At 48.7% G+C, this 25,671-nt stretch overlaps 1 protein-coding gene across 4 annotated transcripts in view; it reads left to right on the plus strand.

Annotated features, from left to right (window-relative positions):
* PDS5A (PDS5 cohesin associated factor A) overlaps window positions 1-25,671 on the plus strand; it is a 175,600-nt gene that overhangs the window by 124,235 nt on the left and 25,694 nt on the right. For 2 of the 4 annotated variants that reach the window (XM_069744574.1, XM_069744575.1), the window contains exons 28-32: window positions 4,166-4,285; window positions 4,996-5,058; window positions 7,264-7,409; window positions 10,248-10,353; window positions 23,214-23,504. In XM_069744574.1, the coding sequence (XP_069600675.1) occupies window positions 4,166-4,285; window positions 4,996-5,058; window positions 7,264-7,409; window positions 10,248-10,353; window positions 23,214-23,504 (726 nt within the window). Of the gene's footprint in view, window positions 1-4,165; window positions 4,286-4,995; window positions 5,059-7,263; window positions 7,410-10,247; window positions 10,354-23,213; window positions 23,567-25,671 lie in introns of all 4 variants that reach the window. The other 2 variants (XM_069744572.1, XM_069744573.1) reach the window with 1 other exon arrangement.

Raw genomic sequence — 25,671 nt, forward strand, 5'->3', positions numbered from 1 at the left:
AAAATCCATCTCAAAATGGGCCAAGGATCTACGGCGAGGTATCCTTGACGGGGCACCTCCCGCGCAATTGGCGGAACTTGCCAACCAGATTTCCCACGCTGGTGAATACCTGGTTTCCGCCTCCCTGGATGTCGCGTCGTGTGCGGCTCAGGCTTCCAGCAATGCCGTTGCCATCCGCCGGACCGTTTGGCTCAAGGCCTGGCAGGCGGACTTGTCCTCCAAAAAGTCCCTCACTAGTCTGCCCTTCCAGGGCTCTCGTCTCTTTGGTTCCCAGCTGGACCAAATCATTAAGGACGCCACCGGGGGTACAAGTTCTCTTCTCCCCCAGGCTAAACCTCGTCGCCCTCCTCCTAGACGGCAGTTTCGCTCCTTTCGGCCTTTTCGGCGTTTCGCTGCGTCGAACTCCTTTTCCCAGCAGCAACAGAGGCCACAGGCACGTCAAGAGAGGAAGGCGGTGTCCTTCAGGCCCACTCCGTCCTGGCGTCCTCGCTTTTCCCAGGGTAGATCGTCCAGGCCCAGGACTGGAAGATCCACCTCCGCATGACTCTTGGCAAGACTCCAGCCCAACTCCCAAGTTGGGGGGCCGTCTTCTCCGTTTCAGGGACGTCTGGATTTCCGCAGTAGAGGATGCGTGGGTCAGGGAAGTTGTATCCTCGGGATACAAAATAGAGTTCGCCTCCCGACCCAGGGATCGTTTCTTCCAATCCCGTCCTCCAAAAGATCCCGCTCTGGTTCCGGGCTTCTTCGCAGCCATCGCTTCTCTGCTCAAATCCGGGGTAATCGTTCCCGTCCCAGAAAAGGAACGGTACACAGGCTTCTACTCGAATCTCTTTGTGGTACCGAAAAAAGACGGCAAGGTTCGTCCCATTCTGGACCTCAAATTGCTGAACAGGAGGGTTCACCTGAGACACTTCAGGATGGAATCCCTTCGTTCAGTAATTGCTTCCATGGAGGCTCAGGAATTTCTATGCTCTATAGATATCCAGGACGCCTACCTACATGTTCCGATATTTCCCGGACATCACCGTTTCCTGCGCTTCGCAGTGCAACAAGATCATTTTCAGTTCGTCGCCCTGCCGTTCGGCCTCGCAACCGCGCCAAGGGTGTTCACGAAAATCATGGCGGCGCTGATGGCCATCTTGAGAGTCAGAGGCTTGGTTCTGTTTCCATACCTCGACGACATCCTCATCAAGGCTCCGTCCTTTGCTCAGGCCCACGAAAGCCTGTCCATTGTTCTCGACACGTTATCCCGTTTCGGGTGGCTGGTCAACCGGAAAAAGTCCTGCCTTATTCCTTCTCAGCGCATCATCTTTCTGGGCATGCTTTTCGACACTCATCAGTCCAGAGTCTTCCTTCCCAAGGACAAGAGATCCACCCTTTGTCGGGACATACGCTTGCTCCAGGGTCCTCGGCCTCCCTCCCTTCGATCGGCCATGAAGGTTCTGGGGAGGATGGTAGCTACCTTGGAAGCGATTCCCTTCGCACAATTCCATTCTCGACCCCTTCAGCAAGCCATTCTGTCTCAGTGGGACAGGTCGGTCTTCTCCCTGGATCGGCCGATCAGACTCTCCTTTCGGGTCAAGCGGTCTCTCAACTGGTGGCTGACGTCACCTCTCATCTCCCAGGGCAGGTCCTTCCTTCCGGTTCACTGGCAGGTGGTGACAACGGACGCCAGCCTGATCGGCTGGGGTGCGGTTTTTCGCCACCTGACGGTTCAGGGCCGTTGGTCGCCGCAGGAGTCTTCTCTGCCGATCAACGTCCTCGAAATTCGGGCCATCTTTCTGTCCCTCCGCCATTGGGAAAGGATCCTCAGGGGCCTTCCAGTCCGGGTCCAGACGGACAACGCCACGGCTGTGGCATATGTCAACCATCAGGGGGGGACTCGGAGCTCCTTGGCCCTTGCCGAGGTATCCAAGATCCTCCTTTGGGCAGAGGCAATGGTTCCGGTGATATCCGCGGTACATATCCCCGGCGTGGAAAACTGGGCCGCCGACTTCCTCAGCCGCGAGGGTCTCGCGGCAGGGGAATGGTCCTTGCATCCGGAGGTCTTCCATCAGATTTGTCTTCGATGGGGAACTCCGGATGTGGATCTCACGGCGTCTCGAATCAACAGGAAGGTTCCGCAGTTCGTCTCCAGGTCCCGCGATCCTCTCGCAGTGGGCGTCGATGCTCTGGCCATTCTTTGGTCACAGTTCGAGCTGCCCTACCTGTTCCAACCCCTTCCATTACTTCCCAAACTTTTGAAGAAGATCAAAGCGGAAAGGGTGCCGGTCATTCTGATCGCCCCGGATTGGCCCAGGAGAGCTTGGTTCGCGGAGCTCGTCAACCTTCTCGCGGACGCTCCCTGGCGCCTTCCAGACAGGCCCGATCTGCTGTCCCAGGGTCCGATCTGCCACCCGAATTCTCGGTCGCTCAGTTTAACGGCGTGGCTGTTGAGACCGCGGTTCTAAGAGCGTCCGGTCTTTCGGACCGGGTGATTCACACCATGATTCAGGCTCGGAAGCCTTCTTCTTCCAGGATCTACTACCGCACCTGGAAGGCCTACTTCCGTTGGTGCGAGTCCAACCGCGTTCCGGCTATGGTTTTTTCCCTGCCTTCTCTTTTGGCCTTCCTTCAGGCAGGGCTGGATTCGGGCCTGGCTCTTAGTTCCCTGAAGGGTCAGGTCTCGGCGCTTTCCATCCTCTTTCAGAAGACCTTGGCCTCTCGGCCACAGGTTAAGACCTTCTTTCAGGGGGTAGCCCACGCCGTCCCGCCGTACAGGGCCCCTGTGGAGGCATGGGACCTAAACCTGGTACTGGACGTTTTAAAGGTTTCTCCCTTTGAACCTCTTAGGGAGATTCCTCTATCAGTTTTATCTTGGAAGGTGGCTTTTCTTGTGGCCATCACGTCCATTCGCCGCGTTTCCGAGCTGGCGGCACTGTCTTGCCGCCCTCCGTTTTTGGTCATTCACCAGGACAAGGTGGTCTTCCGACCCCCACCTTCTTTTCTTCCTAAGGTGGTTTCCACCTTCCACCTCAACGAGGACATCGTTCTACCTTCCTTTTGTCCAGCTCCGACTCATCCTCTGGAGCGATCGTTGAACAAGCTAGACCTCGTCAGGGCAGTGAGGATTTATCTGGATAGAACATCCTCTTTCCGGAAGACGGATTCTTTTTTCGTCATTCCTGATGGCACGCGCAGAGGCCAGCCGGCTTCTAAAGCGACTATTGCTCGATGGATCAGAATGGCAATTTTGGAGGCTTACCGGGTCAAGAACAGAGTGCCCCCTCCTGGGATTAAGGCTCACTCTACCCGGGCAGTCGGCGCCTCCTGGGCGGTGCACCACAGGGCTTCCGCCCTACAGCTTTGCAAAGCGGCAACTTGGTCTTCCATCCACACGTTCGCCAAATTTTACAAGGTCCATACCTATGCATCGGCGGACGCCAGCCTAGGCAGAAGGATCCTGCAGGCGGCAGTGGTGAGTCCTCTGACCTGATGGAAGTCTGTTTTTCCCGCCCTTGGGACTGCTTTGGGACGTCCCATGGTTCCTGTGTCCCCCAATGAGAGGCGATAAAGAAAACAGGATTTTTGGTTGCTTACCGTAAAATCTGTTTCTTGAAGCCTCCATTGGGGGACACAGCACCCTCCCAATGTTTTCTGTTGTTATCTGTTCTATGTCTGTTCTCGAGTTACAGTTCTCAAGTTTGTGTTTATGGTTTTTCAACCTTGTTTCATTATCTCCTACTGCTTTCTCACTAACTGAAGAGTATAATGCCAGTCGGTGGGGTGTACACTGCAGAGGAGGAGCTAACTTTTTTATTTGCATAGTGTCAGCCTCCTAGTGGCAGCAGCATACACCCATGGTTCCTGTGTCCCCCAATGGAGGCTTCAAGAAACAGATTTTACGGTAAGCAACCAAAAATCCTGTTATTTGTAGGGTAGCACAGGTGTAATGGGGGAGCTGTTGTGCATAGAAAGTGCCGTGGTGTGTAGACAACATGACTTTGTATGACGTGGTTTATGTCCCCCCACCGCTCCTAATTTTTGTTGGGTTCCACTCTAATTTAAGAAAAAAATTAAAATTAAAAAATCTCTTCTTATGGTTTCAATCGTTAGAAGAAAAAAAAAAGTCTTGTGTTCATTTAGTTTTTACTGTAATCTGCAATAATGATGTCTTTCCTTTTAGAAATTGCATACGGTCTGCGATGTCGCACTTTGTGTTATCAATAGCAAAATTACTATCACGGTCGCTGAAACACCTAAGGAACCCATGTTGCCAAGTAGATTTTTTACACAGCCTGACAAGGTAATAAAACTTGATCGCTTGTTTGCAAAATGTGAATGAATTGTGCACGACTTGGATGTTGATGACCTACCAGTATGAGAAGTCATCAGTAATAGATCAGCTGTTTGCAGTGCTGCTGGTGGCTAGATATAATCTGCATACACCAGCACAGCCCTATACGCTATAGTGGCCGATCCTGTGTGCTGCAGCTCTGCTCCTATTCACTTTATTAGGAATGTCACTATCATTCACATTAGATGGCGGGCTGCACATTCATCTATTTTGTATGGTCACCTTTACCAGTATGATGCCACCATACCTTGTGTCACTTTCCCGCAGTGTCACATCTGTCATTCACTTGCCCACCCGGCAATAATGATGTGATAACCATCATTATTTATTAGGTTCTGTAGAATATTTATTAGGTTCTGTAGAAGGACGTAGATCTGGGGATTTATTATGATGGAATATAGGCTGAACTGGATGGACAAATGTCTTTTTTCGGCCTCACTAACTATGTTACTATAACCAATTACGATTTTCATAACTGTTACGTTTTTTTTCATCTGACGAAACTGATTTGCAGACACCTGTTGTTAAAGGGTTAATGTTAAGGTCATTACATGACAGGGCTGGCGACTTGCATTACACGCTTTGTTTGGGATATTCTGTACATTTTTTTCTCACTTATAACTTCTGGAGAATATAACAAGGTATTCTGTTCCTTGCAGGATTTCTGCAATGATAAGAGTTACATATCTGAAGAGACGCGGATACATCTATTAACGGGAAAGGTAACATTTTAAAGTGTAAATTTGCCATTTTTGAAGTGTAAAATATCATTGATCACCGTCAGCATCTGCCTCCAAACAGGTACCGTCTGAGCTAGGAGTGATCCCTACTGACAGCCCCTTAAGGGTATGTGCACACGTCAGGATTTCTTGCAGAAATTTTCCTGACAAAAAAACGAACATTTCTGCCAGAAATCCGCATGCGTTTTTACCGCGATTTTGACGCGTTTTTTGTGCGTTTTTTCCCAAATGCATAGAATTGCGGGAAAAACGCAGAAAATCCGCAAAAATAATAAACATGCTCATTTTTTTTTTTTACCGCGGTGCGTTTTTTTCGCGGAAAAAATACGCATCCATAAGCACAAAACATGCAGAATGCATTCTAAATGATAGAATGCATAATGTATGCGTTTTTAATGAGTTTTTATAGCGTTTTTAGCATGAAAAAAAGGCGAAAAAACCTGTACGTGTGCACATAGCCTAAATACTGCTGTCAGTCTCTGCTGAAGGCAAAGCTTTCCGCTATCGTGTTGGTACTCATTTGGATTCCAGAAAATGGCAACAAACTAAGTATTTATTTTTTTTGTATACAAAGTTGCACATTTTATAAAGTCATTAAAATAGAACACAAAAAAAACTACAAAAGTTTGATACTAGTAACTTGCCAGGCCATTTTTCCCACCAATGAACGCCGTAAAAATGAAACTCCCCAAAAAATAATGGTGGATTTGGGGGGAAGGAGGTCGGGGATGTTTCAATATTACACCTGGAATTTTGCTCTACATTTTTACATACAATTTATGGTAAAATGTTTGGTGTCATCCAAAACAACAACTCATTCTGCAAAACTACAAGCCCAATTATTAAAAATATGAAATGTATGAGTCTTAGGAGAGGAGTAAAATGAAAGGCATAAACTAAAATTGTCAGTCTTTAAGGAATTGCATAATAAGATCATTATATTAGCTTCTGTGGGAGGTTTTGGGGCTGCACTGCCCTCACCTTGCTTTACTGGTAATTGCCTGTAACGAACACAATATAACCGGATATTCTGAGATTGAAATAAAATTGTGTAAAAACATTTACCATATATACTCGAGTATAAGCTGAGATTTTCAGCCCAATTTTTTTAGGCTGAAAGTGCCCCTCTCGGCTTATACTCGAGTCATTGTCCCAGAGGGGTCGACGGGGGAGGGGGAGCGGCAGCTGTGACATACTCACCTGCTCCTGGCGAGGTCCCTGCATCTCCGATGGTCTCCGGGCGCTAACAGCTTCTTCCTGTATTGAGCGGTCACATGGTACCGCTCATTACTGTAATGAATATGGACGCGACTCCACTCCCATAGGGGTGGAGCCGCATATTCATTACTGTAATGAGCAGTACCGGTGTCCGCTCAATACAGGAAGAAGCTGTCAGCGCCCGGAGACCATCAGGGAAGCTGCCAGGGACCACGCCGGGAGCAGGTGAGTTGAATGGGGAGGTTGAGCAGCATTGCGTGATATTCACCTGTCCTCGTTCAACCGCCAGGCTCCGTCTTCCATGTCCTCTGCTGTGACGCTCAGATCAGAGGGCGCGATGACGTGGTTAGTGCGCACCCTCTGCCTGAATGTCAGTGCAGAGGACGCTGAAGATGGAGCCCGGCGGTGGAACGAGGTGCAGGTGAATATTGCAAGTGCTGGGGGCCTGAGCGACAAGAGGTGAGTATGCCATTGCAGCAGCAGCATATGGGGCATATTACTCTATGGAGCATCTTATGGGGCCATAATCAGCATTTGTGCAGCACTGAATGGGGCAAATGTGTCTATGGAGCATCTTATGGGGCCATTATTAACCTTTGTGCAGCATTATATGGGGCATATTTTAATATGGAGCATTTATGGGGCCCATCATGAACTGTATGGAGCATTATATGGGACTCCTGATTCAATATGGATATTCAAAAACACGTAACCTACTGATGTCTCAATTCATTTTTACTTTTATTGGTATCTTTTTATTTATGAAATTTACCGGTAGCTGCTGCATTTTTCACCCTAGGCTTACACTCGAGTCATTAAGTTTTCCCAGTTTTTTCTGGCAAAATTTGGGGTCTTTGCTTATACTCGGGTCGGCTTATACTCGAATATATACGGTATTACAAATGTACTAATGAGCCGATGTTCTTCACGTATTTCATGGTTTTCACACCCTTTCTTTTTCTCCTGTAGCCGAAACCAACAACAGTCCTTGGTGCCCTGAATAAGCCTCTTTCTGCAACCGGCAGGCGGCCTTATCACAGGTCCTCTGGTCCTGATGCTGTAAGCAATACAAGTGTCATTTCAGAATCGGACCCTACTATTCTTATACGGCAAAGGTAGAACTAAGACACTTTACTAATAACCAAGTATCGGCTAGATTCTTAAAAGCTTACAAGGTTTTACCTATGTACAGCAAAATAGAGATGGTGGCGCTGTGTTAGAAATCTATAGAAATAGCTTTTTCTGTGCTCAGAAACATGTAAAAAAAAATTCCAGAGTTGACAATAAATATATAACCACTAAAGTTGTGGCTTTTATTACTTAAAGGTATTTATGAAGTTTTTACCTAATTTATGGTGAACAGTGAACTGTTTGCTTAAAGGGCCATTGTCACCCCCCTCTAGCCATTACAAACTAAAAGAGCCACCTTGTACAGCAGTAATGCCGCATTCAAGCTGGGTCCTCAATCCCCAGCTTGAACGGTACTCTGCCGTCACTCACATCTTCAGGGGCTTTCGGCGCCGCCCCCTCCGCGCTGTTTTCTCTTCAAATCCGGCGCCTGCGCTGTGTAAATCTTTGTGGGGCAAGCGCAGTAAGCTCTGGCGGTCTGACGTCCCAGCCAGGCTTGGAGACTGCGCCTGTGCGGGCAGTGCGGCCACCCACCTCGGTAATCCCTGCCCCGCACTGTGTTATGCATTATGCACAGTGCGGGGCTAGGATTCCTGGGCATGCGCACTGCGTGTGTCAGGCTGTCACCCAGGTCCCCCGCCTTACAGCCTCTGTCTATTCAGCTGATCGTCCCGGCGATAGCTATGAGGAGGAGGAGGCACGATCAGCTGAATAGACAGAGGCTGCCCCACAAAGATTTACACAGCGCAGGCGCCGGATTTGAAGGGAAAACAGCGCGGAGGGGGCGGCGCCGAAAGCCCCTGAAGATGTGAGTGACGGCAGAGTACCGTTCAAGCTGGGGATTGAGGACCCGCCTCCGTGGACAAAGAGAGGTATTTTTGCAAAGTTTCAAAGCGCATTATTTTAGTAATACCTGAACACAAAACTAAAAGAGCCACCTTGTTAGAATGCAGCATTACTGCTGCACAAGGTGGCTCTTTTAGTTTATAACGGCTGGAGGGGGTGACAGTGGCCCTTTAAAGGGAATCTGTCACCTCATTTTTCACATATAAGCTGCTGCCACTGCCATTAGGGGCTTATCTACAGCATTCTGTTATGCTGTCAATAAGCCGCCGATGTAACCTGTAAGATAAGAGTTATATTATACTCACCCAGGGGCGGTCCGGGTCCGATGGACGTCACAGGTCCGGGTCCAGCGCCTCCCATCTTCATGCGATGACGTCCTCTTCTTTGCTTCCTGTCGCGGCGCAGGCGTACTAATTTGCCCTGTTGAGGGGGTAGAGCATAGTACTGCAGTGTGCAGGCATCGGGAAAGGTCAGAGAGGCCCAGCCCCTGCGCACTGCAGTACTATGCTCTACCCTCAACAGGGCAAATTAGTACGCCTGCGCCTGAGCCGCGACAGGAAGCAAAGAAGAGAAAGAACGTCATCGCATGAAGATGGGAGGACCCGGACCTGCGACTCCCATCAAACCCAGACCGCCCCTGGGTGAGTATAATCTAACTTGTTTTTCTTATCTTTCAGGATACTTCGGGGGCTTATATATAGCATTACAGAATGCTGTAGATAAGCCCCTAATGGCGGTGGCCGAAGCTTATATAGGAAAAATGAGTTGACACATTCCCTTTTAACAGACTGGGTATATGGGAAGAATGGAGGGTGTTTTAAAGGTAAGGGACCCAATTCATCAAAACTTTTATGCCATGAAAAGCTTGGAAGTGTCTCATAAATTTGGCACAACTGAAGACTTCGCTAAAATTTTCTGATTTTTGGCATTTTCACCCTATTTTTTTTGTCCAGCTCCAGCAATGTAAGTGGCAGCTAAGCCACAAATCTTCAGGGACTGTGTGCACGCCACTCATCTGGCACTCCTGATTCATGAAAAGGCGTATGCCCTTACATAAATTAGTAGCATCCGGCTCCATGTAGTTCTTGAAAACTAAATAATTTTTCATATTACCATTGTCTGCTAGCAAAGAGGCAAGTATGGAAATATTGGGCAAACAAGCAAACTACAAAAGAATTGCTGTACATTTTTGACTGCCTTTTCTGCTTGGGTCCTAACAGCTACACTTCCCTTTTGCTTCTACAAAACAAGCATGGAGGAGCAGGTTAATGGGCTACTCCCAAAATATGAAGTTATCCTCTATCCATTATGTAGGGCTGTGTTCCCCAACTCCGGTCCTCAAGAGCCACTAACAGGTCATGTTTTCAGGATTTCCTTAGCATTGTCCAAGTGATAACTCCATCACCTAGACAGGCAAGAATTCGATCACCTGTCCAATACTAAGGAAATCCTGAAAACATGACCTGTAGGTGGCTTTTGAGGACCGGAGTTGGGGAACTCTGATGTAGGGTATAAGTTAGTGATTAATAATAATAATAATAATCTTTATTTATATAGCGCCAACATATTCCGCAGCGCTTTACAGTTTAACAGTTTTTGTGATTGCTGGGGGTTGGACATCTGAAACCTCTGGAGATCTGGAGGATTGGGCTCTGTAGAGTCATCTCCTGAATGATGCAGAGGTGCACCTGCTGAATCTTTGCTCCATTCATTGTCTGTGGGACTACCGGAGAAACCAAAGCTCTTATTTCTGGCAGTCTCATATGGTTGCTCTCCTGTTCAACAAATCATTGTTACGGAATCAAAAATAAAATAACATCACAATGTTTTAAATGTGTTGTCATAGTATATACTATTAGTAATATATTTAATAACAAAAAAGTGACACGTTTCCGTCAGTATTTCTGTAATGATGTATTTGCACACACAAAAGCAAAGCTTATATACAGTTTTATAAATAATTGTTCATTTCTCTTTAGGGATCAAAGCTCAGAAGTATCCGAAATTGGCGTAAGTGAAAATGAGGAGCATCCAGTGAGAATGATCTCTGTCACTCCAGTAAAGTGTGACGCTGTGAAGAACAAGGTAAAGTCACATCACTGTTTTTAATGTTATAGTTAAAAGAAAGCTGCACCATGTTTATGCTTTCCAATTCACATACATCATAAGATAGGGGCAAAGACCCTGATTCTATAGCTTAGTTATTAACTGGGATTCTTGCTCTAGTTTTAATAAAAATCAGTGGTTTATCTTCTGCAGGCCTGTTAGTTCTCTCAGCTCTGTCTAACCCTGCCTGCAACATTGATTGACCACTTAATTCCTATACTGTGCATAGACCTAAAGCTATCAATCACCTGTGGCAGCAAGGATGGCCAGGGTTCATAAGTATCAAGGACTACAAAGCGCAAGGTCCTAATTGAGAGGACTAGCAGATTTGCAGAAATTAGAACAGTGTTTAATCAAAACTATGATAGAAGCCCAGTAAGGGCATGTGCACACTGTGTTTCTAGACGCTGGTGCAGCCGCCAAGTTTTCTCAGGCAAAGCTGCTTAAGGAAAGCAGACTTTCATTTCTCCTACGCCTCATTGGGGGACACAAGACCATGGGTGTTATGCTGCTGCCACTAGGAGGACACTAAGTAATACAGAAAGAATAGCTTCTCCCCTGCGGTATATACTCTCCTGCTGGCTCCAAGTGAACCAGTTCTTGCTTAGTGTCTGTAGGAGGCACTTGGGTCTGCTTTCAGACCCCACCGTTTTTATTTTTATTCTATTTTTCCATTAACGGAGCGAATTGGGGCGACTGATCCTTTCTAGGTTCCGATCTTCCCCGAACTATCAACAGGTAAGAACGCGGAGCGTCCCTCCCCATACCCTTTCCTGCACCGTTGGATCTCAGCCCTGAGCTTTCTTTACGGGCGACGGTTCCTTCGCGTTCCGATCTCTCCACTCCATAGCAGGCGACCACATGGAGTAGCTCTACATCTACCTCTCCTGGAGCCAGGTGCATAGCCGGACATGATGGTTGTGGCATCCGTGCAGCCTCCTACTGCATCACCACTGTTATAGCGGATGATGGAAGGTGGCAGAAGCTCTCCACCCCCTCCCTGACTATGGCAACGATGGATTGAGCAATGGCCCACCGCATCTACCATGAGTACACCTGCGGGGCCGAAGCGCTGGGGAGGTCCTGGTCCCTGGGATAAGGGAGGTCCGCATATATCTTAAAGCCTGGGTGCGTGGGTCATGTCGGTACGCACAAATAGCGGCCGCCGCAACCGCAAGCTTAAAATTTAGCCCCCGGCTTTTCTCTTGTCCAGGCCGGAACGTAGCTCCGCCCACAGGCAGTTGCCGCCGCCCACTCTCTCTGGCGCTTATCATTCTGCGAGAAGTGCCTTCTCTTCCTGATCTTGTCGGCCATCTTTGGACACCCACAGGGCTGATGCTGCAGCGCTGCTCCAGCGTTCTGAATCACAGCTGCAGGGATTAGCGATTTCGGTGGACACATTGCGGAACTTCCCCCGGGGACTCAAGACACAAGACCTGGGTAAGCTGCAGAAACATAGCTTAACCCTTCCCCTGCTAGTAAGCGCTCTCCTCAAGGCTACACTATGTCTCAATCAAAGCCTAACAAAATATCTGGGAAAACCCACACTCTTCCCCGGGGTCACAATACTGTTATGCTCAGCCTGTTAACCGGTGACTGCCCAGGAACCACCTGTTACTGATACCGAACCCAGTGAGCCTAGTCCCCATGAGTGGGCAACCTTCCTTACCCGGTCTATGGCATCCCTGGCCAAAGCGTTAGACTCTTTCCTAGACCCTTCCTCTAACCAGGGCACACTTACGGACAACGCTTCCGATGATCAGAACCCCTTGTACACTAGGGTCGTACCTTACCAAGGAGCTTTCGCTCTTCCAGGAAAAGGACTCTTGCCTTGTCCCCAGACCATCACCGGGAATCGGGTTCTGAGAGTTCCTTTTCTCGCACCCCCTCCCTTGGGGCTAGTAGAGAACCTGGCTCAGAGGACGATTCTGACATGTCCCTAGATCAGGAATTTCAACATGATCAGGAGAGTCTCGACTCTCTTTGAGTCAGTAAACAAGGCCCTGAAGCTAGATGAGGAACCTTTATCTAAAACGGATAATGCTGTGTCCTTTAAGAGGACTAAGCGGGCACACAAGAGTGTTCACCAATCATCCCGAATTTAAGGAAATCGTTGAATCTCATAGGATCCGTCTAGATAAACGCTTCACAAGGCAAAAGCCCATGGAGTCAAAATATCCCTTTGCTCCTTCCGGTAGATCCTCCGGTATCGCGCCTAGCTACTAAATCTATTTTATCCTCTTCAGAGGGCGCCTCGATTAAAAACCCCACCGATCGTCAGATCGACAATATGGCTCGTTCAGCTTTTGAAGCCTTAGCAGCCACACTCTTTCCATCTTTTGCCGCTACATGAGTGGCTAAGGCTATGACCCATTGGGCTGAGGTCTTGTGTTTAGCTGTTCTGGATACCAGTCTTCCCCCGAGGTAGCAGACCTTGCTACTCAGATAGCCAAAGCTGGGGATTTTCTAGTGACCGCGTCTCTGGATGCCGCTGACTGCGCTTATCAAGCAGCAGCCAACGCCATCACCATTCAGAGGTCCTTATGGCTCAGGGACTGGCGTGCTGGATTCTGCTTCCAAAAAATCATTGACTTCTTTACCATATCAGAGCGGTCGCCTTTTTGGCGAAAAACTCGATCAATTAATTTCCGACGCCACTGGAGGGAAGAGTAAATTTCTCCCACAACAGAGACCTTTTCGGCCCTTTCGGAACCAGCAACAGCAGGCTCGGTCCCGATTTTTTTTTTTTTTTTTTTTTTTTTTTTTCCCCCCCCCTCTCGCTCCAACTCAAATTGGTCCTCTACTTCCACATCTTCTGGACCCGGCCGCACACAACGTAGGGATAGAGGTCCCCAGACCTCTTACAATCCTTCCCCTTCATGGAGAGGCAGGCCTAGGCAGTCAGGATCCAGGGGATCCAGACCGGGCAGATCTACCACACAATGACTCCCAGTGGTATCCGGGGGACACACTCAAAGTAGGCGGCTGCCTGCTTTCCTTCAGCGACGCGTGGCTCTCGGTCGTTCACGACGAATGGGTCCGCGACCTAGTGTCCTCCGGATACAAGATGGAATTCTCCTCTCTTCCACCAAATCGCTTTTTCTTGTCTTCTCCTCCCAGGGCAAGGGCATCGGAGTTCTTCCAAGCCTTAAGCTCTCTAAAAGAAGATGGGGTTATTATCCCGGTCCCTTAAAGCGAAAGGTTTCAAGGTTTTCATTTCAGAGAGGAAGAGGACTAGAACTCTAGTGCCACCTATTGGAAGTAGCAATCCTAATAGTCAATCTTGACCCTTTAACGAGCCTTGTCACATGACTTAGGATAATAGCCAAACCAGAAGCTCAATTTGCAGACCCTGTGTTTCGGGGTACTGCCCCTCGTCAATGCAAAGTGGAGATCTAGTTTGGCTGATTGAGAGGCGTCTGACCGGGATCCAAGAAGTATCGTTTCTCCTTGCGGAGAGTGACATGATAAGCATGTCGAGGTGAGGAGACTTAAGGTACCGTCACACATAGCGACGCTGCAGCGATACCGACAACGATCCGGATCGCTGCAGCGTCGCTGTTTGGTCGCTGGAGAGCTGTCACACAGACAGCTCTCCAGCGACCAACGATCCCGAGGTCCCCGGTAACCAGGGTAAACATCGGGTAACTAAGCGCAGGGCCGCGCTTAGTAACCCGATGTTTACCCTGGTTACCATCCTAAAAAGTAAAAAAACAAACGCTACATACTTACCTACCGCTGTCTGTCCTCGGCGCTCTGCTTCTCTGGTCTGGCTGTGAGCGCCGGGCAGCCAGAAAGCAGAGCGGTGACGTCACCGCTCTGCTTTCCGGCTGACCGACGCTCACAGCCAGAGCAGGAGGAGAGCAGAGCACAGCGCTGGAGGACAGACTGCTGTAGGTAAGTATGTACTGTTTGTTTTTTTTACTTTTAGGATGGTAACCAGGGTAAACATCGGGTTACTAAGCGCGGCCCTGCGCTTAGTTACCCGATGTTTACCCTGGTTACCAGCAAAGACATCGCTGAATCGGTGTCACACACGCCGATTCAGCGATGTCTACGGGGAGTCCAGCGACGAAATAAAGTTCTGGACTTTCTTCCCCGACCAGCGACAGCACAGCAGGGGCCTGATCGCTGCTGCCTGTCACACTGGACGATATCGCTAGCGAGGACGCTGCAACGTCACGGATCGCTAGCGATATCGTCTAGTGTGACGGTACCTTAAAAGCCGCAATGCTCCTCTGGAAAATATGCAAATTGTCTCTTCAGACAATTTGCTAAAGGAGTAAGAAGCTAGACTCTTACTAGGGTGACTAAACAGTACTATTGTATGGACTTGTTACTTTGTTTTACTTTTTGCTGGACAAAGGGTGTATTTAAGTTTTGCCATCCGGCACCAAGCTTCGGCAGCACAAGTCTGCATACATTTACAAAACATAACCATATTCATTCTCAGGCCTCGGCAGATGCGACCGTCGGCAGACGAATTTTGCAGGCGGCTGTGCCGCATCTGTAACCTGTGGGTACAAGGAGCAATTACAGCTGATTGTTCCCCACCCAGGGACTACTTAAGGACGTCCCATGGTCCTGTGTCCCCCAATGAGGCGTAGGAGAAACGGGGATTTTTGTGTACTCACCGTAAAATCCTTTTCTCCGAGCCAATCATTGGGGGACACAGCACCCACCCTGTTAGCCTAACGGCTTTGGTTTTCTGTGTTGGCTTGGTTTTGACATGGTTCATCCTGGTTAAATGTTAAGCTCCTACTGCTTTGTTACCGAACTGGTTCACTTGGAGCCAGCAGGAGGGTGTATACTGCAGGGGAGGAGCTATTCTTTCTGTATTACTAAGTGTCCTCCCTAGTGGCAGCAGCATAACACCCATGGTCCTGTGTCCCCCAATGATTGGCTTGGAGAAAAGGATTTTACGGTGAGTACACAAAAATCCCTGTTTTCTGCAGCGGCCTCACTGGCAATTTTGTCATTGTTCTTGCAGCAATTTTCCTGACAAAAACCGGACATTTCTGCCAGAAATCCGCATGTTTTTTAGCGTTTTTTCCAAATGCATAGAATAGCAGGAAAAATGCGAAAAAAAAACGCAAAATTATTGAACATGCTGCTTTTTTTTACCGCGATGCGTTTTTTCGCTGAAAAAACGCATCGTGCACAAAAATTGCAGAATGCATTCTAAATGATAGGATGCATAATGCATGCTTTTTTAATGATTTTTTTTTATGGCGTTTTTATCGCGAAAAAACGCAAACAAAACGCGAAAACCTGAACGTGTGCACATACCCTAAAGGTTCTATGCTTCTTCGCCTAAGAAGGTTTGACCTTGCTCGTTAGCTTTCTTCCAAGCCATCTATGACTCCAAAGGTCATTGCTCTTCTTCCATACAAGGAACATTGACAGGGATACTACCAGAACCTGTTAAGTTGTCAACCGGAGCAACTTATTTGCTTTCCTGAAGATTTTTTTTTTTTAATTTCCAGTTTGTCGCACTCCCCTTTGGACTAGAGACAGCTCCCAGGGTCTTCACCAATGTGCCCTGACTCCTGATGCCGCCACTCTGTGTCAGAAGGAATTCAGTCATTCCTTATGTCGACAGTCTTTTTGGTGAAATGCCCATGCATGGGGAAAAATGTGTCCAGTCTCCAAATCAGTTTGAACTCCTTGCATCTATTTAGTTGGATCATCATCTGACAGAAGTCCTGTCTGATGCTATCCCAGCGCCTTTAATTTCTGGTCATGACTTTCGGCATCCAGTTATCTAGTGGAACCTTAAGACATCAACCTTGTTCCGTCTTTGCTCCAGGAGTCTTCTCTTGAGCCTCTTTACAGCACCTTTCCAAGATTCCTTTTGGTGAAGGTTTCATTTCTGGTGGCCATAACATCAATTTCCTGTCTTTTCCTTCAGAACTTTTTTGTTCTCCATCAGGACAAGGTTGTCTTTGGTCCTTTACCTTCATTTATTTTACAGTTTTTGTCTTTCCACATCAGAGGACATTGTTCATACTCTCCAACACCTGTATCTGGTCAGGGCAATAAGGGACTACTTATCTTTCAGTTTTGGAATCCTTACAACTTTACAATTTTCTTTCCTTGATCCCTGATGGACCGCTCATGTGCTTGTCAGTCTCTAAGATGACTTTTTTAAAATTAATCAGGTTGGCTTTCGTAGAAGCCTTCAAGGCCAATGGCAAAACTCCACCCTTTAGATTACAGCTCATTCTACAGGTCAGGTCTACTGAGAGATCAGATCTACAAAGCTGTTACCCGGGCCGATGCCTTCATCTATGGCTGCTGCTGGAATGGGATACATAGGACTGCAGGCCACTGTCTGCTAGACAGTCTGCATGGTAAGCTGCTGCTTTTTCTCTATCGCCTCATTGGGGGACACAGGAACCATGGGTGTATGCTGCTGCCACTAGGAGGCTGACACTATGCAAATAAAAAAGTTAGCTCCTCCTCTGCAGTGTACACCCTACCGACAGGAAGTAGGATATTCAGTTTAGCTTAGTGTCAGTAGGAGGTGGACACGGGTCTTTCATTAGACCCTTATCTACCTCAATGTGCGTCGTTTCTTTTCAGGTACCACGGAGGGATACAGGGTGGTCAGTCACACCTGTAGTCCCACAAAGAGACTATGAGTACGGCGTGTACTGCCACCCCGTATCCTCATATGTCTGGTCGGCAGGACCCCAGCCCCTAACACTGAAGCGTGCTGAGGTGATTCAGACCCGGGCCTGCCTCCGTCTCCCACCCACTCGCCTACCAGAGCCTGTCGGTTCGAGGAGACACGGACGTCCCACTATGCTGGATTATCGGACGTCCGATCTTGGATGGGGAGGTACTCTCTCTCTCTCCCCCCAGGTACAGAGATAAGAAGATCGGGAAAGAAGAAGAAAAAAAAAAAATTCCTTTATTTTAATAGTGGGCCCCTTAATTCAGGTTACCTTTGCAGCAGTTTTAGGGCTTTCCTCAACACTTCCCCCGTGCTCAGGTGGTCATGGGATGTAATCTAGGTCCCGGCCTCTTCCAGGCCTAGCTGCAGAGTGGGGCATCGGGGGTCTTTTCCCCTTTAATTTTGCGGGTATTTGGGGCTGCAGGCATTGTTTTGCAGCGTTTTTCAATCCTCTGCGCCGCTCCCCCATCCTCCGGCGGTCACCAGCTCTAATTTAGGTCCCGGCTTCACTCGGGCCTAGCTGCAGGGCTGGCTCCGCCCCTCTTCTTCCTGCTTTTCGGGCGGGCTTTTTTCCCACCTAGCTCTTAGTCAGCTCCTTCCTGCCGGGACTTAGCTCCGCCCCCGGCACTTGGCTCCGCCCCCTGGTCCCTCGATTTAGCTCCGCCCCTTTTTCCTGTCTCAGAGCAGGCTTTTCAGCATGTGTCCCTGCAGTGTGCGCTTTTTCACTCCTGGACCTGGACACCCTCTTGTGACTGCCATTTTTCCTATTGATCCAGATTGTACTTGTTTCCTGTGGAGCCTTCTCTTCCTGGCACAGCAGCCCTACAGTCTGGAGCTGAATACAGGATGACTGCACCTACTGTGAGTAGCTGCTCTGCAGCCCGACACTCTCCTCGGCTCTCCTATTCCCTAATGTTCTGGCATCAGTTAATGGGTCTGCTCATCATGAACCCACCGGCCAGGAGTTCCTACCCCGGGTGAGACAGAGGCCCCTATCCCTGGGTGGGCTTTCCTTCTGTCTCGGTCTGTGGCGGACTTCACCAGGATGTCACGTCCCTGGTGTCCGTGCTTGACAGATTGTCCCTCCCTGCCCCCCGCAGTTGCCAGTGGGTCACAGGGTTCTCCATCCGGCCTTTTCAACACAGGTCACAAGAGATCCAGACAGGAGCGAAATTCTGTCCTTTTCCCGATCCATCTCGCCCTCCGGTCTGGCACGGTGAGATCCCTCTTCCAGATCCTCCTCTCCCGAGTCAGACGGGCGTCCTCGGTCATGTTTTCAGAGGAAGATTCAGACTTTGTTTCACTACAGGCTTCTAGCATGAGTGATAGGGTGCAAAGCCTTATTATTGCAGTCAACCAGACCTTAGGCATCATGGATACATCTACGGAACCCGCAGAAAAGGCGGTTTCGTTTAGACGGTCAAAACCAACTTCCAAGGTCTTTGCTCTACACACTGAATTTGTTGTGGTACTTGCCAGGGGAAAGGTGAACCATACCAGATGCTTTCAGACAGGGAAGCGTCTCGGCATCCTATATCCCTTCTCCCCTGAGCTCATCGCTAACTGGACTGATTTCTCGGCAGCGGACTCGTCGGTCCCCAGACTGTCCGCCAACATGGTCCTTCGACTTTTCTAATGCAGCATCCCTCATGGATTCCAAGGATACAAGTATAGAATCGCTGGAAAAATCAGCCTTTTGAAGTGGCTGCTTCTGCTTTGTGCCTCGGCCATTGCCTCTACCTGGGTCTCAAGGACCACAGCTAGATGGACCAAACAGCCTTGTAAGGGTACCACGGCTGGACCTCTTCCGGGGGAGCTGGCCGACCTGACGTACCAGATTTCCTATGCAGGGAAATATTTGGTAGCTGTCTCCCTAGATGCGTGTCTTGTGCAGCTCAGGTATCCAGCAATATGGTGACCATCTGGCGGAATATTTGGCTCAAGACATGGCAGGTGGACTTGTTTTCAAAGAAGTCCCTTACCAGCCTCCCTTTCCAGGGGGCCCGTCTTTGACTACATGCTGGAACAAATTATTAAGGACGCAACGGGAGGCACGAGCGTCGCTGGCCTCCCCTGATATGGCAGTTCAGCTCCCTTTTTGTCCTTTCGCTGGTTCGTGGCTTCAGAATATTCCTCTGGCTAGCACAGACCGCGGTCTCGCCTGGCTAGAGAAAAGGCTTCCTTCAAGCCTACCCCTTCCTGGCGTTCCCTCAATTCCCATGGTAGGTCCACCAGGCCCAGACCTGGCAGATCTTCCTTGGCATAACTCGTGCTAAGGGCCCAGTGTTCCTCCCAGTTTGGGCGGGCGTCTGTTTTGTTTTTTTCTTTTTTGCAGGGATGTTTGGCTTGCCTCAGTCGAGGTCAGGGAGGTGGTATCCTCTGGATACAAGATGGGGTTCGCTTCGCGGCCCCGGAATCGCTTCTTCGAATCCCACCCTCTACAAGATCCTAATCTGATCCCAGGTTTCTTTGTGTCCATTGCCTTTCTTCATTGTTCGGAGGTTATCGTTTCCATCTCAGTAGGAATGCTTCACAGGTTTCTATTCAAACCTGCTTGTAGTGCCGAAGAACAACGGCGCAGTTCGACCCATCTGGTTCCTAAGTTAGTGAACAAAAGGTTCTGCCTGCGGCATTTCAGGATGGAGTCCCTCTGTTCAGTATTGGCTTGCATGGAACCACAGGAATTCCTGTTCTCCATAGATATCCAAGAAGCCTATCTCGATGTTCTGATTTTCCCAGCACACCTGTGTCTCCTGCGTTTCGTGGTGCAGAAGAGTCATTTCTAGTTCATCGCCCTGCCACTCGGTCTTGCGACCGCACCCAGTGTCTTCATAAAGATCATGGCTACATTTATGGCCATTTTGAGGATCACGGGCCTAGTGCTCATTCCGTACCTCGAAGACATCAAGGCTCCGCCCCCCTCTCAGGCCCAGGAGAGTGACAATCATCCGACTCCCTGTCCCGTTTCTGGTGGCTGGTCAGCAGAACAATGTCTTGTCTTGTTCCGAGTCAGTGCCTCGTCTTCTAAGGCATGCTGTTCGACACCTGTCAGTTGAGGGTTTTTTGTTATTTTTTTCTTCTCAAGGAGAAACGGGCAATTCTCCAGGACGGAGTTTTCTGCAAGGCCCTCGGCTGCCTTCCTTCCGTTCAGCAATGAAGGTCCTGGGACGAATGGTGGCAGCATCGGAAGCGTTCCCTTTTGCGCTGTTCCACTTCAGTAGGCCATCCTTTCTCAGTGGGACAGGTTGGTGCTGTCTCTGGATCGTCCGATTCGGCCTTCCGTCCGATTCTAATGGTCTCTCAGCTGGTGGCTGTCATCCCCTCTCATTCCCCAGGTCCGGTCCTTCCTTCTCGCCCATGGCAGGTGGTGACGACGGTCGCCAGCCTTCCCGGCTGGGGCACGGTTTCCCACAATCCGTCAGTTAAAGGGGCGTTGGTCGGAGCAAGATTCCCCTCTGCCGATCGACATCCTTGAGATAGCGGCCATTCTTCTGTCCCTGAGTCACTGGGAAAAGGTTCTCAGAGGTCTGCCAGTCAGAATCCAGACGTCCAATGCCACGGCTGTGGCATATGTCAAACACCATGGAGGGAATCAGTCTCTTGGAAATGGCGGAGGTATCCAAGATCCTCTTCTGGGCAGAGGCGACGGTTCCGGCACTATCCGCAGTGCATATTCCCGGTGTTGGCAACTAGGCCGCGGTGTTTTTCTCTGCCACGAGGGCCTTTCGGCAGGAGAGTGGTCCCTGCATCGGGAGGTCTTCCTTCAAATTTGCCTTTGATGGGGATCTCCGGACGCGGATCTCTTGGTGTCGCGACTGCTTAGGAAGGTTCCACCGTTTATTTCCAGGTCCGCGACCCTCTTGTAGTAGAGACCGATGCTTTGGCCATTCCTGGGTCGCATTTTGTATTTCCCTATCTGTTTCCTCCCCTTCCCTTCTTCCCAGGCTGTTGAAGATCATTGCGGAGGGGGTGCCGGTCTTTCTGATCGCACCAGATTGGCCCAGAAGGTTCTGGTTCGCTGAGATCGCCAATCTCCTCGCGGACTTCCTCTGGAGGCCCCAGACAGGCCAGATCTTCTGTCCCAAGGACCGATCTGCCACCAGAGTTCTTGGTTGCTCAATTTAACATCTTGGCTGTTGAATCCTTCCATTTGGCCTTTTCTCAAGGCGGGACTTGATGCTGGCCTTGACCTTAGTCCTCTAAAGGGTCAGGTAGCAACGCTTTCCATTCTCTTTCTGAAGTCCCATTTCAGAAGTCCTTGACTTCCCGTTCTCAGGTCAGATATTTAGATCTGAGAGACCTCGGTGGTTGATACCTCTTAATGGCTAACTGAAAAGATGGTAGCAAATTGCAAACCTTCGAGACTTCTCAGGCCTCTTCATCAGGCATAGACTAATTCAATTCCAAATATTTTATCTACTGGCTATCACGGTATAAGGATATATATCCGTCCCGTTCTCAGGTCAGAACTTTTCTTCAAGGAGTGGTGCATGCAGCTCTCTTGTACCGGACTCTCGTGGATCCCAAGGAGCTTAATCTTGTTCTGGAGGCTGTGGGGTTCCCCCCCCATGAACTTCCCCATGAGGCCTCACTGTCTGTTCTGTCCTGCAAGGTGTCGTTTCTGGTGGCCATCACCTCCATTAGGCGCGTCTCGGAGTTGGTGGCTCTCTCCTGTCGCCCCATTTCTTGGTTCTTCACCAAGATAAGGTAGTTTACGGCCATCGTCGCCTTTTCTTCCCAGGGTGGTGTCCTCCTTGTTACTTCAATAAGATCATCCTTCCCACCTTTTTGTTCTGCTCCGACCTATTCTCTGGAGCGTTCGCTGAACAGGCCAGACCTGGTCAGGGCGGTGAGGATCTATTTGTCTAGGACCACCTTCTTTAGGTGTCATTCCAGACGGTGCGCCAAGAGGCCTGCCAGCCTCCAAGGTTATGATTGTTCTCTGGATCAGACCTGCTATTCTGGAGGCTTACCAGGTCAGGAACAGAGTGACTCCTCCTGGGATTAAGACTCACTCTGCCCCGGGCAGTGGGCGCCTCCTGGGCGGTACACCATGGGGCATCTGCCCTACAACTTTGCAAGGCAACCTGGTGTTCCATTCACTCATTTGCCAAATGTTATAAGCTCCATACCTACGCTTTGGCAGTTGCCAGCCTAGGCGGAAGGATCTTGCAGGCGGCAGTGGTAAGTTCTCCGACCTGAATGGAGTTTTTTTCTGCTGTTCCCACCCCAGGGACTGCTTTGGGACATCCCATGGTTCCTGTGTCCCCCAATGAGGCGATAGAGAAAACACGATTTTTGGTTGCTTACCGTAAAATCTGTTTCTCGGAGCCTTCATTGGGGGACACAGCACCCTCCCAAGTTGAACAGCTCTGTTTTATTGTGTTATATTGTCACAGTTTGACTTTCTATCTTTAACATGTTACTTCTCCTACTGCTTTTTTCACTAACTGAATATCCTACTTCCAGTCGGTGGGGTGTACACTGCAGAGGAGGAGCTAACTTTTTTATTTGCATAGTGTCAGCCTCCTAGTGGCAGCAGCATACACCCATGGTTCCTGTGTCCCCCAATGAAGGCTCCGAGAAACAGATTTTACGGTAAGCAACCAAAAATCCTGTTTTCCCTCCCATTGGGACTTCTCTTGAACGTCCCATGGTCCTCTATTCCCCAATGTTGGCAAGGAGAAAATGTGCATGTTCTTTCCTCAAAATCCCTTTCTAGTTCAATACATTGGGGGACACAGCTCCCACTCTATTCCATTTTCTCTTGTCCTGGAGTCAGTTCTGGTTGGTCTGTGCTTCTTTTTCCCAGGGTTGAGGTCATGTTGGTTTTTTTCTTTTTTTCTTTGTGTATGTGTGTGTGATTCTGTCACCAAACTTTTTTTACTTTTTTCGGCATTGCTGTCCTACGGCTTTTGGCACTAAACTGAGCTGCCTAGCATTCGAGAATCGGGTATAGCCCACCAGGCAAAGCCTACACTTTTTAGTTCACCTAGTGTCAGGCTGCCTAGAGCCAGGGTGTATACCCACGGTCCAGGGTCCCCCAATGTATTCAATGAGAAAGGGATTTTGAAGCAAATACAAAAATGGTATTTTTTTTCTTTTTGTAAATTGGGTTATTCTTAGTTCTCTTGTTTTACACATGCATTTTGTCTGTCAGGAGGTTATTTCAGATCAGATGGCTTCTCCAAATCTTGGGCCAGAAAAAGGAAAAAAGAGGCCAGCAGCTTCCACGGGGACAGAAAATATCAGGAAAGAGACTGAGGAGATAAAAACAGATGCTGTGGTGCCAACACCACCACCCAAACCTAGAAGAGGACGGCCGCCAAAGTCAGAGTCTCAGGGCAGTGCAGCAAAACGTGAAGACTCCAGCAAGCCGTCTGGACGAGGACGCAAGAGGGCAGCGGCCAGTCAAGAAGGTGCTGCAGGGATGGAGGCAGGCAATGCAAAGGTACCAAAACAGCAAGATGTAACAGCCAAAAAAACAGCACAAAGACAGATGGATTTACAAAGGTAAATGAGTCAGTTTACAGAGACATTTCATAGAATAGTTTTCAGGAATTAGAGTACAGGCTCTACCTCTGAGACCAAGAAGAGACAGGGCCTTAAGATAGCCAGCATCCTAGATAGATGTCAGCCCAACATGTCAGTTGAGTGACTCCGCTCGCCAGTGTTTGTGCGTTTGCAGCATGCTGAGGGTAGTAAGTGTCAGATAACCTTGGTGGCTTACCGCACGTGAGAATAAAAGAGCAGGCATGGTGAAATAAAAAAAAATATTATCTTTTTTCCTCCAGCATTTGCCATTGGAGGCATAGTATTATAAGGTTTTTATTTATTTTTTATGGAAATGACTGTAAAATGGATACAACTAAAGTGCCTGAATGAGATTAGGAGAACTTGGAGCCTCCCCTTAGTTGTCCATGGCCTGGTTCCCCTATTCCAGCTCTGTAGCATTCAAGTTGCATACAACCCACAAACTATTGTGAAAGTGTTTTTTTTTTTTTTGTTTTTTTTTTGTTTTGTTCTGTTTTTTTTTATGCCAAAATGTCCACAGCATGTAAAGATTTTCCTGTCTGCTACGGTCGCTGTAGGTTTTCCCGAACAAATCTCCTAGTAACCTCTACAGCAATACCACATCTTAATTAGCCCTCCTTGTGCTTTCAGTAGATTATAATGGAGTTATATATGTACGCACTTAAAGGGGTTGTCCGGTCCAAACCGATAAATCTGCAGCAGTTCTGTGTTACTGTAGACTTCTAAATCTCCCTAGGAGCTGTGTGCAGGGTTCGCTGCGGGGATTTGCGTATGTATGCGTTATACATACTCCCGGGCAGTGGGTGTGACTTTGCTCCATACAAGTGTATGGAAGCGAGACCGCGCCCCATTTAGTAATGCAGCCAACCAATGGGTGTGGTTGACTACAATTCGCGGCCTTGGTCCATACAAGTGTATGCGTATACTCTCCCATCCCAGGTTAGAAACTGGCGAATCCCCGCATCGCATAGTGCGTACACTGGGGAGATTTATAAGTCTGCAGTCAGAGTGAGTGCAGACTTATCAATTTGGTCCGGACAACCCCTTTAAGTGAGTGAGTCTTTTAATGTTGAATGCACCTTTGGAGCTAAGGTTAGGCTCCCAAGTCAGTGTATAAGTCAGCGACATCCATTACATTACATATCAGATCCATCATAGCTGTAAATTCAGAAGTAAAGGCCGTGTGCACGGAGCCCCTCAAGAAGGTGTTTTCTGGGATCAATTAGTCCAATTTTAATGCCTTCACTCCGTGTCATAATTTTCAGCCACTAATGTGATCCTTTTGCAGTGATGTCCCTTTTTCTAGTTACATGTCTTACAGGTTCCTAATGGCTATCTAGTTAGTGGGGGCATTGTACAGTCATGGACAAAAATTTTGAGAATGAGACAAATATTAATTTTTCCAAAGTCTACTGCTTCATGTTTTCTAAAGGCAATTTGCATATACTGCTGAATGTCAGAGTGATCAGCTTAACATCAATTACTGTTCTTGCAAAGTCTATATTTGCTCAGAAAATGAGCTTTAACCCCCAAAACACATTTCAACATCATTACAGTCCTGCCTTAAAAGGAGCAGCTAACATCGTTTTAGTGATTGATCCATTAACACAGGTGTGGGTGTTGATGAGGACAGGGCTGGCGATCAATCAGTCATGATTAAGTAAGAATGACATCACTGAGACAGAGAGGTTGGCGGTTGAAGGGCTGAGGATAGCCGAGGATGAGATGGTAATAGCGGGTACTCCGGAAGCTGGGAGGAGGCTAAAGGCAGCTCAGAGTCAGTTGGAGGAGGTATTGCTCGGTAAGGCTGAAAGGAAGAGGGAATTCATGAATCTGGCTTTTTACCAGGAGGGCGAATCTGTGGGTCATTTGCTATCGATGGTGGCTTCTGCCCAGAGAAACACTTCCTTTGTTCATTCTTTGGTATCGGGGAGCGGTGTGGCTGTCTCTGAGACTTCAGAGATTTTGGACATTTTTGCGGATTTTTATGCGGACCTACATTCCTCTCAGGTAGATGGGTCGGTGGAGGACACGGTGGCGTTCCTTGAGGAATTGGAGTTCCCAAGGCTGAGTGACATAGATAG

Source organism: Ranitomeya imitator, chromosome 1 (assembly GCF_032444005.1).
Source record: "Ranitomeya imitator isolate aRanImi1 chromosome 1, aRanImi1.pri, whole genome shotgun sequence".
NCBI classification, from domain to species: Eukaryota; Metazoa; Chordata; class Amphibia; order Anura; family Dendrobatidae; genus Ranitomeya; species Ranitomeya imitator.